This window comes from Lonchura striata, chromosome Z (genome assembly GCF_046129695.1).
Source record: "Lonchura striata isolate bLonStr1 chromosome Z, bLonStr1.mat, whole genome shotgun sequence".
NCBI classification, from domain to species: Eukaryota; Metazoa; Chordata; class Aves; order Passeriformes; family Estrildidae; genus Lonchura; species Lonchura striata.
In genome coordinates, this window is record NC_134642.1 from 11282832 (window position 1) to 11296845 (window position 14014).

At 36.4% G+C, this 14014-nt stretch overlaps 1 protein-coding gene across 2 annotated transcripts in view; it reads right to left on the reverse strand.

Annotated features, from left to right (window-relative positions):
• The window catches only part of DAPK1 (death associated protein kinase 1), an 86422-nt gene that overhangs the window by 22992 nt on the left and 49416 nt on the right, over nucleotides 1-14014 (reverse strand). Inside the window, exons 4-15 of one of the 2 annotated variants that reach the window (XM_021531137.3) lie at nucleotides 11069-11207; nucleotides 9068-9197; nucleotides 8741-8789; nucleotides 8560-8586; nucleotides 7968-8120; nucleotides 7782-7827; nucleotides 5987-6076; nucleotides 5506-5598; nucleotides 3787-3906; nucleotides 2584-2682; nucleotides 1740-1838; nucleotides 462-560 (exon numbers count right to left, since the gene is read on the reverse strand). In XM_021531137.3, the coding sequence (XP_021386812.1) occupies nucleotides 462-560; nucleotides 1740-1838; nucleotides 2584-2682; nucleotides 3787-3906; nucleotides 5506-5598; nucleotides 5987-6076; nucleotides 7782-7827; nucleotides 7968-8120; nucleotides 8560-8586; nucleotides 8741-8789; nucleotides 9068-9197; nucleotides 11069-11207 (1144 nt within the window). The remainder of the gene's footprint in view (nucleotides 1-461; nucleotides 561-1739; nucleotides 1839-2583; nucleotides 2683-3786; nucleotides 3907-5505; nucleotides 5599-5986; nucleotides 6077-7781; nucleotides 7828-7967; nucleotides 8121-8559; nucleotides 8587-8740; nucleotides 8790-9067; nucleotides 9198-11068; nucleotides 11208-14014) is intronic. The other variant, XM_021531138.3, reaches the window with a different exon arrangement.

A 14014-nucleotide genomic window follows, 5' to 3' on the forward strand; every position in this document is an offset into this window, starting at 1 on the left:
CACACAGAGTCAAATTTGGGTCAAATGGATTTTCTTTTTCTATTAAGCCTTTTCTTCCTTGTTTTCTTGCAAGAGTTCAGACCTCTAAAGAAATCTCCCTCATTTTCAAATCTGTGTCCTTGACACTGCAGAAAAATCCTATGACTTCTAAAACCAAGCAGAGTCCATTCAAGCAGAATTCAAGGCAAAAACTAATAAAAATCTTTAGCTGAATTCAAAGAGTACACACCACCACCACCCAGTTGTTTCTCCATGAAGCTTTCATTTTTGAGAGAACCTGTATTTTATAGCACTGGTTGGTTCTCTCAGTTTTTTTTTTTTATTTACTTATTAAGAATTATCAAAACCTCCATAATTCTGGTTTGCAAACATGCCAGAGGCTAAAAGTGAGACTTGAAGTTTTGACCACTTATATAAGGCCTTATTTGTTGAAAAAAATGCAGACAGTGTTTATGACTCACCTTGTCTTGAAAGTTTGGATTGGATCCAATGCTACAGAGAAACTGAACCACATCCACATGCCCATACCGAGCTGCCACGTGGAGAGCGGTCTCCCCAGACTGCAATTACAGGAGAAGATGCCAGTGTAATTTCCTGTGTCACACATGGTACACACTGCCTGTACACTGTGTGCAGCCTGAATGTTCTGAATCCTGCACGGGATACTCCTCCCTCTCTGCTGCCCAGCCACACAGCGCCATCAGCAGAGCTTACAACCTGTCTGTACGTGACAGACACACCACCACCTGGCAGGTAAGTTATTTCTTCAAAGGATATCTTTTTCCAGAACTTATTTTTCCACTTTATTAGCTCCAGATCACAGCCACAATGGCTTTTCTGAGCAATATGAGGAGGAAGCTGTGTGTGTAATTGTGTTGAAACAGATTTCCCTCTTCTATTCATAATATTTTCATATGCTCCCCCCTGCCCTGTTTATTCAAATGTAAGGAGCTGCCCTAACACATTGGCATATCCTGGTATATCCTGGTCCTGCATTTTGGTCACTATGTCTAACTATTTGCAACACATTCTTTTTTGAAATTATATAAAACAAAAATTGTTTTTTTAAATAGAGTAACCTCTTTCGTAATAGCCTTATCAGGAGTCAAAAAAAAATTTTCCTAAGGTACCTTGCCTTGCATTAGTTCCCTCAGCAAAGCAAACTGTGTTTCACAAGTATAATTTGTTCTGTACTGGAGCTTTGGCTAGTATAAAGTCATTGCTATGGTATAAAAATTTAACAGCAACTAGTTTCTATGGCTTATGTTGCTCAAATAACACTGCCAAAGACAAGGTAAGTGCTCATCAGCTATAAATTGTTAGGCTTCCTTATACTCAACTTAATAACAGTCAAATTTACTTGTCAGACAAAAGTGATTTTCAATCAAGAGGAATGAAAAACCAAATCACGATTTCACTCTAAGTTCCAATGAGAAATCAAGTCTTCAAATGAAAATTAATTTAGGTTTGTACTTCCCCACCTACCCACCATGTACTCACCACATTTAACACGCACTCTTGGCTATCATTTGTCAGAAAAATAATCAGTACATCCAGCTACTTTAAAGTTCTGTTATCATGGCCCTATATGTCAACTTAGGAAACCACACTAAAGGAGCCAGTTAAATTCTTGGAATTATGGCACAGCTGAAAACCATTTCAATTGAAAGACCTCTCTCTTTGCTAAGATAGAGTTATAGGAAAAGGTTCTCAGTGTAAAAAATAAGCTATTTTGTTACCTTATCCTTAATATCCAAGGGACATTCATTATCACTGAGAAATTTCAGTGTTTCTACATGTCCATGTCGAGAAGCCCAATAGATTGCATTAGATCCAGCCTGTCACAAAAAAAAATATTTCAGATTTTCAACTGAGGTACATGTCCACTTCGGTGTACACAGACACACTGAAAAACTATTCAAGTTTATATGAACACATTCACTTTAAAAAAAACATTCAAATTGATTCAACAACCCTACATACCAACAGTGACAACAAAACCTCTCTATGCAAGGATGATTAACAGGATTACTAACTGTTTGCAAGGATAATCCTCCTTTGTTAGGGAGTTCTTTGGAAAGAACAGTCATGAGATAAAAACCTTTCTTCTGATTGCTTTACCATCTATTAGATGGAGAAGCAGACAGTTCTTCAAGCTTGTTTTAAGTAAAGTATTACAGCATAGTGGGGAAAAGAGCTTATTGTAAAGCACATCCTTTAGTTGCTATATTTCCCATGGCTAGAATATTAATTTATCATTTTATATTAAATAAAGTTCACCATTGTGTTTCAAGGAAATCACTAATTTGAGCTAACTGAAGTGTTTTTTAAGTATGAACTACATTATAAGATTAGTGTCATTGAAATTATTTCAGCTAATAAAGTGATGAAAATCATAGAATATGTATTAGTAGCAAATGACATTGCTAAAACTTGGTGTTATGTTTTTTACTGTTGAAGACAGAAGACAGGATCTATAGCTCTGAGTTTTTAATTTCCAATACCACTTGGTCTGAACTGCTTGTCTCCTGCTAACTGTACTAAAAAAACTTATAAAGAGTAGTTGAAAAGCAGACCCCCAACCTTATCTTGAACATCAATACGGGATCCACGTTTTAAAAGCAACTGAAGCATCTGAATGTTTCCACAGCCAGCAGCAATCAGTAGTGGAGGTGTTCCATGCTAACAATAAAATACAAGCAAGAATGATATAATTAATTATTGAAGGATTAAGAAAACAGTTGAATAGAAGGGATGCATTGAATAGCATTTCTGGATTTCCACTTTCAAATTAAGGCTACAAGAAAATATTGTATGGAAATACTGTGTGGAAATAATTAATCCCTTTGTTCAAAAAAAGATTTATTGCACAGCAATTCTCCATGTTTTTGAGATGAATTCACGATATATCACACAGTAAATTTATGCTTTTTAAAGAAGGGATATAGATATTAAGCTCTTAGTATTAGCCTTGTTTGGTAAGAACATTCCCCTTTGCAATTTCTCTGCAGCTACCACACCACCTCAGACACAAACCATCTAGAAAAGTAAAATGGGACTGCCCATTAAAACAAAATATGTAGTGATTTCTTAAATGGTTCAAGATCCACCACACTAAAATAACATACATTTTACTTCTATACTGCTCTTCATGAATATTTCTGAAACTACAAGTACTTTGTAATGGAAGTCACCATAACCATGCAAAAAAAGTGTGACCTCATCTTGAACCATTTAAGAAATAATTGTATTTTTTTGTTTTAATTGGCAGTCCTGTTTCACTTTCCTAGATGTTGCTGATGCATTGAAATACTGTAGTGGACAAGAAATTTCATTACTGAAAGCGAACACCACCATCTAACATGTTCGCATAACCCACTTCTGCAGTTTGCAACTTCTAACAATGCTTTGCAAAGTCAGTTTTAGCAGTCTGGTTATTCTTAGGTATTGTGCCATCTTCATTAGCCACATGAAACAGCAACTGCCACCAAGAGTGAAGGCAGATATTTGATACACCACAGTTCCTGACCATAGATTTGAGTTACACTTTTGAAATGCCTACGCAAAATAATTTGGGCTCATTTGGGCTCCATTTTAATGTATCTTGAGAAGACCGAACGCAAAACACATGAAAATTTATCCTAGAAAAAAGGCAGATTTTTTTTCCCATTCCCTTGCCTCTTCATTTCAGGTGTTACATTTCTATTTTACAACCACATTGCTCTATTCAACAGGGTGGTAGCTAGTCCCCCACACACCTCACACCTCAAAGCAGACCCACACTACCTTGTTGGGTTGATTGACATCGTAATTTGTCAGAGATCCCAGAAGGTGCTGTAATCCAGGAACATTGTCATCATTGATGGCATGAATAATAGCTTTCATCACAAAAGAATCTTCCTCATCCTTGCAATTAAATGTGAAAGAAGAAAAATTGTTAGCATTAAGAAAAGATCTGTATCTAACCAGCTGCCAAGACATCAAAAAAATTTAAAACTTAAATTTTTTGAAATATTTTTTGTTAGAGAGTGCTTCAGCTGCAAGTTGTAATCTTTCATGAAACATATGGATAGCATGTATGCATGTTATTTGAAAACCCACACCAAACCCCCCAACACGTTTTCTAGTAAAATGTGCTTCCCTCTCTGTCACACACAAACCTGTTACTCACTGACATTCCACATAGGTTTTTTTAATTAGGTGTATTTTTTTCCTTATATGAAAAGTAGATGATAGATTTCAATAGACGCAATACTTGCATAAAATGAAATTATTCCATGCATACATGTGACAAGTAAAAAACCCAGCTGAAGCATCAGGTTTCGTTCCATCCAAAAGAGAGGTGCTTTTGTCCAAGCTTTCATCTATTCAAATGGATCAGTTAAAAATCTAGAACCTAAGTAATAAGTTTAGATACCTCTGCAGGTGTAAGTTTATTTTTCTTCTCTGCATTAGAATTTCAAAGAGCTGAAATTCACAGAGCCCATTATTTGGATTGCTCTTACCTCCTTTCTCCTGAGGTTTCAGATTTTTTAGGACACTAACATTGGCTATAATCCTTTCTGCTGGAACACAGGTGTGAAAAGCTGATCCAGTGTTAAAAGGCATACAGATAGCTGAAGGGGGTGGTGGGGTGGTGAGTAGGGAAAGGAGAGCAAGAGGAGAACAAAGAGCACAGAAGCCGAAAGATAAGAGGAGAAAAAGTGGAAACATGAGCATGGAGTTGCACAGGAGGGCCATAGAGAAGATAGTATGCATGAAAAAGGCTTTGCAGAATTTTTGAAGTTTGATCCTATTAATGCACAGAAAAGATGATATTCCACAGCTCTAACCATATTAACACACATTCCTTGCTGATCACAGGGAATTTGTGAAGTGTGCATTAAAACTTGTAGAACAAGCTAAGAAGAATGCTTTTGGATTTACAAGCATTTGTAATTAAAAAACATACAGCAATTGCTCCTAACTGCAACTCTAGTCTTAGCTAATACCACAAACTGAATACTGGCCAACTCTGAAGTTTCCTTCTTAAATAACTGCTCGTTGTGACACTACTGTCGAGCATTCATTTGATTTAAAACAGTTTCAATTATTTTGAATATTCAGAAAAAAAAAAAGATATATTATTTTAGTCTACAAAATGATTATGTAAATGATGAGTAAAATTCAGATGAAACTTTTTCACCATATAATTGTTATGGTACAAAAAATACTCATTAATCAAGATTCAAAACCAAGAAATTAAATTTTGACACCAGGTATCAGCCTTAACAAGGTAAGTTAAATGTCAAGATTTCAAGATGCAGAAGATCAAACTATGGATAACTGACCTTTGTAATCTGAAAATCTTTTTCTTCCTACTTATGAGATTAGTTAATTAATTTAGTTAGTTAATTAGTTAGTTAATTAATGCAAATTTTTAAGAGACTAATATATTTCTGTTAGTTAGAAACTGGCAAAGTTCATATGTGATAAAGCATTCTAAATATATAAGGACACACTTACCAGAGTATCATCACTTCTAGCGACACTCATGCTGCTTCTGGACAAGAAAGATCTTGATAATCTTTGGCACAAGGATATTAAGCGCACTGATTGCTTTATAAAAATAATAAGAAAAAAGCTATATGTAAAAAAAATAGAAAATTCTGAAAGGATGATACTGCAGAGATTTTAAAGGACTTAGCAAAACAAACGGAAGTTTAACTTCAACACCCCATCTGCTTTTAATATTGGATTAGAAACCTTAACTTTTGTTATTTATAATAAGCAGAAACACAAAGCAAACAATCCACACACAAGCATTTGTATGCAGATCACTAACAAAGATGTCTTCTCCCATACTACCATACTCAAGCACTTAATTTATTCCTGGTGTTTCTTTTTCCTTCTTTTCCACACTTAAATGTGCTGACCTTTCCCTGGAACAGGCAATTCTATTGCATTTGCATGTCACCAACATTTGATGTGTTATTGAACGACTTACTTTCCATTTTCGTCGTGCTGCAAACTTCTTGAATTTCTCCATATTCACTGCAGAAGCTTTTCTACTGAGTGCTTGCTGAGTGTCTTTCGGCTGTGAGCAAAGGGAAAATAAAGATGTTCTAAAAAATTCCATAATTTTTGCATGTAAGACTCTGTCCCTCAGTGATGATTTCCACTTACATTATAATAGTACTCCAATCATATTGTAATAATGAAGTAATTGTAAGCACATAATTTTAATATTCAGAGTTTAGTCTGTCATATAGATGGAATTTCCTAAGAAAATGCTGTAAGGGAAATCCAGACCTAAGAATGCAATACCTAAAATGTTCTTTTTTATTTTAAACAAAAAACCCTTCAAACATCAGAACATTCAGCCTTGTCCTTCACCTCCCTCTCTGATAGAGGCATTTGATTTCCAAGATAAATCCTGTCTTCTGGGAAGATTTCCTGACTGATTTTAAATGCAGTCAATCTTTGTTACAGTCTCAGTGTAATCACCTGGATGCTGCTGAAAAATTACTCCCTCCCCCAAAAAAATCACATCTCACCTAACAGTGCAGCAAGCCCTAAGCCCTCATCCTTTCAAATTTTTCATGGGCTAATACTAAACACCAATGACTAGTGATGTACACCAAATTTTGCATTTTATGATCCCATTCTTGAAGTCATTTTTACGGATATATATATATATATATATATATATATATATCTCAAAGAATTATGGAAAGGCTTGGGTTAGAAGGGAACCAGTTGCAACCTTCCCTGCCATGGAAATAAAGGTAAAGATAGTGGTGGGGTAAAGATAGTGGTGGGAAAGGGGAAAAGAGGATATGCCCAGTGGACTGGGAATCAAATGCCTGGAAAGTTAAGTTATAAAGCAAAGTAATAGGGTATAAAACAACCTGTCTCTTTCATGAGTGTGGAACTTGGTCCAAGAGAGACCAGCTTGCATAATGCTTGCTTTAGCGGTTTAAAATATAATGTCAATGTGTTCCATACATTTCAACTATATCAGATTACCTCAGCAAAAATTCAGCAAAGCATGGTAAAATTTGTAGTTTGGCACTTTGCTGTAGAAATGTCTGCCCCTGGATATTGTACCATGAACTGGAGCACTTGTGGCACAGATAAATATTCTGCTAACTGATTCTATGGGAAGTCAAATGGGACCAAATACCCACTGTGCATCCTCACATCCTGAGAAATCAATGGCACTGAATGGGTTTACTACTCACAATCAGAATGTGATACAAAATTAAAACAATAAACTGCCAGGTAGTACACACATTAAGAAGAATGATAGGTGCCATTTTCTCCCTCTCAATTTAGCAGCTCAATCCAAACAAACAGCTCAATCCAAACCAAACACTGAAACACTGAAGAAGGAAGTGGGCCACCACATCAACTGCTCTCTTCAGTCTAAGGGGAAGGACAGAAGAGAGACTACTAGTTTTTTTAGTCTAAATAAGGGCATTAGAAGAAGAAGAATTAGTGTGAATTAGACTGGATTCAGAGACTGTATGTGTGTCAGTGCAATGCTCTCTGAAGATTAGCTTCTCTGTCTGACCATGACTTTATAATTCCTATAGGGAGCTACTTCCCTACTGCTAACTCACATTGAGCCTACATTAATGAAGCCCATATTCTGAATGTGTTAGCTTTCATACAGGCAGCTTTCCAAAACAGCAAATTACACTAAACAATTGTGAAAATATTCCATGTTAAGGAACTTGAAAAGCATGAAATGAAGAATGATTAAAAACAGGACAACAGAGATTGAATGGCATGCTAACCTTGATCCAAGGATGCAGCAAACTGTCTTGAATAGTCATTCTCTTCCTTTAAGAGAATAAGAGATAAAACTGTTTCAGCTATTAATAAAATACATACTGGTTTATGCTTATTAAACTCTCACCTCCAAATACTATGTAGTTTTAAATATAGAGATGTAAGTGCCACACAGAAGAAAAACAACTCACTTTGGATCTTTGACTAGAAGTCTTCGTATAAAGTCTTTAGCTAGGGCACTGGTATTACTGAAGAATTCTTCTTCAAAGTCATAATTCACAGCAGAGACATTAGCCAATGTTTCCTGTTTGGTTTCTCCAAGAAATGGAGAGGCACCACTTAGACTGAAAGAGAGACAGAACATTCCTCTCAGTACATGTTGTAATTATGCTGCTTCAGCCCTCTGAGATCAAATAATAGCAGAAAGCAAACATTTTTCTTTTCTGTTTTAAGGCTGCAAATCTACTTTCAGAAGATGTGATGTAGCAGGACTAGAAAACTTTGCTGTAATTTCAAAGACTACTGTTAAAATATAGCTGTAGGAAAGTCACCTACATATTTAAAGATAATTTCCCATGCTAGCTCAATGGTTGATTAACAGCAATTCTTTCAATATTTATCTTTCAATAATTATACTACTGCTTTTAAGATCATACAACTTGAATCATGATGTGCAATCAGAGCAGTTTGATTTGTACAGACACCACCAACACCCCAGAGGATAGAATAAGAATTAAAAAACAACAGCATTTGCAAGAAACACCCATAGATTTTGGTACTTACAGAATATAAGTTATTACACCAATGCTCCTGGATTGAAGGAAAAATAAACAAACAAACAAAAAAAAAAGGATGAGGGAGAGGAGAGAAAAAATAGATGGAAAGAGAGAGAGGAGAAAAAAAAAAGGTTAGAACATAAGCATAATCATGAGAGATTTACTTCAAGTAAGATCCAATAACTTACCACATATCTGCTTCAAGACCAAGAGGCTCATAATTTACTATTTCAGGAGCTAAAGGAAAAAGCAGCAAGATAAGTACCTAGTCAAAGAACAGGTAAAAGTCTCACTCTGAGTCCATGTATGTTAGAGATAGTAAGCTAAGATGCTGATAGATTAAAACACCTTAATGCAAGTCTAATTTGAAATCAAATGCTACAAATTGCTTATTTACATTTCAAAATGTCACTAATTACACACAATTTCATAATCTGTAAATCAGCTAAAATAAGCCACAAATACTGTTTCACAGACTGAAAAATAATAGTTTGACGAAACAACAGTTTTCTCACCAACAAATTCGGGCGTTCCGAAGATATTTTTGAATTCATTCCCAAAGTCAATTTTGTGTGCTAAACCAAAGTCAATAATCTTGATTCGAGGCTTTGGTACATTCCTGTCCAACAACATTATGTTTTCAGGCTTTGTGAAGGAGGAAGGGGGAGAGAAAGAGAGATTACATATAAGTACAAGCTGTGGACCAGTGTTCTTCACCACTGAACATTCCTTTTTACCTCCATTAGACACCTGAATTGTATTTTAGGCAGAAAAGTCCTGTCTTTTCCTATTATGATCTAACATATGCTTAAAGTAACTACAGTAAATTAGGATTTCATGTTGACATTGAAGCACTATGATTTCCACAAGGCCAAGATTTTTCTTCTTGTAGAGACGACAGTTACAGTTTTCATGTGGACTGACCCTAAGTGAAACACACTGTCCCCCAGTAAAAATCACAGGCCCTGTGCTACAGCCATTCCAGCACTACTGGGAGCTTGCAGGAAACAAAACCCTATAAAATAGTTACTGGGTTTGGTTTACATTAGTCTCAGAAAGAGGTTTCTTCCACACCACATAAGCAATCAGGGAAGTGTATCTTGTTGCCTTTGAATCTTCCAGGGAAATTTCTGGAGTGGTCCAGCTCCCATATTTTAAGGCTCAACATACTTTAAAAAATAGAAAAAAGAGCAGGTTCTTCTGTCTTTTCTAGCTTATTTTGAAATATGGACTTCACATTACTTTACAGCAAAGATCTGCAAAGCCAGAACAAAGAAGATGAAATGCCAGGATTATCAGCAAAGGGGGCTGTTTCCACACTGCAGCACTTTAATGAGCATACAGAACCAGCTACTCAGTCTCCATGTCCTGTTATGTCCATAAGCTGGTGTGCTCTGAAAGGTCCTGTAGTTACATCTATCCTATCCAGACTGTTAAGTGCTTTTGGAGGCATTAGGGAGAGCTCTTAATTGTCACCTTTCTTTTACCTTTTTTTCCCAATCACAGGACCTAATATGTGCAAATGTAATTTTGTTTTATTTCCTCCCTGCATTTCTGTTGCATACTTTTATTGCTCTACACCTTTCTGACTACTGTAATGCACAAATTTTTGGTATCCAAGGAAGACTTGTTCAACTACAAACACACTGGTGAAAATTCACATTTCATACTCTAAGAAATACATTCCTTTCTAGCTTTATTGACTATTTCAATAAATAGCCAATAAGTTTTTCTCTCTTGCTGACTGTCATACAAAGACCAAATATATTACTGAGGTGATGATGATGAAACTGGAAAAGGTATGCTTACACTGGAATTCATTCCCTTCCCTACCTCATCCCCCCTTCAGAACTACATTTCAATTATAATTAAAAAATCATGCCTCCTTTTTCTCTTACAGACATAGCTGCCCAATTCAGGAGACTTCAGGGAATGTTGAGTTGTCTACCTTTGAAAAATAAAATCTTATGGGGGAAAATATGCTGAAATTGAAACACTGAAAAGCGGTTGCTGAGTTTAGACACAAGAAGCTCTGCTTTCATTATCAAAAGGATGCAATTAACAACTTTTCTGAAAACAAACAAAAAAGCCACAAAAAGGGAAAAAGACAGAAGTGGAAATCTGCTGCCTGCTCCATAAGAATCCTTGTACTTAGTAGTTTCAATTAAGGACTTGAAAAAACCCACAGTTGCAAAAAAGCATCTAGGTCAGAATGCTTCACCCAGATCCCATTCACATGAAAAAAAAATCACAGTCCTCTGTTTTATTTCAGGTTTGTTTTCTCAGAATGGTTTAATTTTGTCAGAAGGTGCCATTTCCCCTGAAGAAACATTTCCCAGACAGGAACTATTTACAGTTCAGTAACTTCTTTCCAATGGCTGAGCTTTCCCCTGCCTACATAAGCTAGCAAAACAAAACTGTGGCCAAGATCTGCACGATGACTGATTTGTGGCTAGAATTACAAAAGACTTCAATGGATGTTGATTACAATTTAAGTTTTTATCTGTTCAACTCACCTTAAGATCAAAGTGGGCAATTTGCAGAGAGTGGAGATACTGAACACCATTAAGAATCTGTTTGAGAAATTCTGTGGCTTCCTCCTCCGTGAGAGATTCTTTCTCAGCTAAGAAGTCGAAGAGCTCCCCACCTGCAACACTTGGAGAGTAGAAGCACATTATTGACAAGCTTGCTTTAACCAGTGGGTTCCTTTTAGTATAGCTGTCCTCAAACCTTGAAAAGCCTTGAAAAGGATCCAGATGTTTTAAATATTTCAAATATCAGAAAAAATGATGAAAATTACTTTATTCAATACCCAAGAGTTAGTAACTCCCTCCCTTCCCCTGAAAAGAATACAGTAAAAAGAGTCTTACTTTCTGACAAAAAGTTTAGAAAACCCAAACAAACACAGTTAACGGTATTTAAAATTAAATGAAGTAAAAGCCTTCTCCTCTCTGTATGCACATTTAAAAGAATATAATAAAATATGAAATAACAAGACTCAAAACATAATAACACAATGGGACATGACATCATCTAAAAAATAAAACATGAATTGGCTCATATCAGCAAAACACCAGATTTCTACACCCTTACTGAAAAATAAAAAATTTAAATCTTATTTTGAAATATTTATTGGCAGCTCTCCCACTATGTAATTTCTAAACTCCCCAGAGCATCCAACTTTGGAAAATAGATTCTGTTTCTGAAATACTGTATTACATGAAGCACTTCTATTGTATTTGTATTCTAACATGATGAAACCTTTTCTACAATGAAGTGTCCTTAAGACTGTTTCCCGCAAGTGTTCTAGCCCCACAGCAGAAAGAAAAGAGTAAGACAGAGTACTTATGCACATCTGGATTTTTGCATTTGAGAGAGAGAGGGGGAGAGAGAAATAAAGACAAGATGATCCTCTTAGCTCAGTCAAGCAGCTCTTAACCCAGTCAACAGCATGAAGAGATACTGAAGTGATAGAACTACAGCAATTCCCAAATAACAGAAAAACATGTTTCAGCTGAAGGACACATGACTGGCCACTGTGAAAAACTACTTTTCCCATCTGTGAGAGCAGGAGTATTACTTAGAAAAGCCTTAGTGATTGCAAAAATGATCATAATACCTCCTGTGTTTTTCATTATAATGATACACAAATTCAAAAAGTGCACCCTAATTTTTATTCCTTTTCTGCAGGAAAAGAAAATAATCTGCTCACGATTTAAAGCTCTGATTATGAAACATGAGGTGGTGATTAGCATATAACAATAGATAAATAGTTTGGGCAAATTTCTTGAAATACATTTGACTTCTTTATCATGTCTACTTTTTCAGGGACTTAATCTGCATTATTGTAATGCAAATTGCATGAAAAGTGTCTTTTAATGAGTTCTTGGAGCTTTCATTGAGCTGCCTAGACAATAAAGAGAGTATTGTTTTAGGTATTATTTGTGTTGTAATATTTTCTGCATGAAAGCAATTATTGAAACAAAGTGCCATTAAAATATAAGAATTATAGACTGTAAGGATGAGAGGTCATTTTAATGATTTTTTTGTTGCTGTAGAGACATTAAAATGGAATTCCTAATGATTAAATACAACTTGTTATTTTACAGAGACTAGTCAGAAGTGTTTTTCAAAGGGACACACATGCATATTCTCTCATTGTTTCCTTCTGACTAAAAAAAAAAGAAAATACTTTCAGGCTAATGTCTGTAGCTCTGCAGCACTGCACTGAACAGTGAAATTCATTTCCAATTATTGGGCTAAAGCCCTTAGCATCACCTGAAGCTTGCTTCCACATGTTTACAAGTGGATGTTGGCTGCAGTTGTTGAGAGACTGTAAACTGGAGCACAGCCTTGCCACATGGAGCAGGCAGAGACACTGTGGCTACTGCCCCAGCTGTGGCAGCAGCCACAGCAAAACCCATCAAATGTAGGCACTCAGCATGGTCTGGCACTGGGCTAGCTATCACAGTTTGGGGAAACAGAGAAGATGGATCCTCAGCTGAGGAAGAGCTTGTAGGACTGCACCAAAAGACTGCATCTGGTCCCACTTCTCAAGCAGCTGGAAACCCTGCAAAACAGCAAAAGCTCCTGCTGGTGCTTAAACCATTCATCAGCCATCACAAATACAAGAGAAGTACTCAGGCAGGCATTTGCAGCAATGCTCTCTCCAAGCCCTGTGCTGTCCACCCTGCAGTCTCAAACAGACTGTGACAGTGTCACACAGGTGGTGTTATGCTTCGTGGCTGGCAAAGCTTGCTCTTAACTCCTCTTGGCATTTTAAAGACATGCAGTCTGTGAAACTTAATAGTCATCTATGATTATATTTTATTATACACATTCCTTATAGACCCCCCCAAAAAAAGATTTTATTCCTAAAGTTTGCAACTTTTTGAGATATCTGCATTTGTGTAAAATGGAAAGAGCCTCTTCTTATCTGCAATTATTTTGATTCTGTACTGCTGAGTACTATTCTTCTGTCTTTACCACAGATTAATTGTAGTGACCTTTCTTTAATGACACACCATGACATTATAATTGTGTGCAATAAAATGTTATCTGCGTTTCACAGGTAATACACCTAGTGCTTGCAAATCTCAAAACTAAGGGCCAGAGAAGGTAAAAGGATTGAAATGTTTTTTTTTTTTCTTTTTTAAAACTGAAAGTTCATTAGCAAAAGCAGTACATTTTCCCAATCTGTTGTGTGCTTCTTTGATGCTTAAGTACTGTTACCCGAAGTGACTTGGCAGCCTTTGCTGAACGAGTGGGCGAGTGAGGAGGGACGAGCTGTAATGCACTCAAAGTGTTGTTCCAGAAGCAGCTGTACTCCTGGTCTGTGGCACTTTGGTGTGCCCCCTCATGTTACACATCTCACTCTTGATTTCTAGGAGATCCTGCGTGGGCTCACCTCAGAGAGGGGGCTGTTGTGAATTCTCCTGCTGGCAACTCCCCAGCTGTGGGGG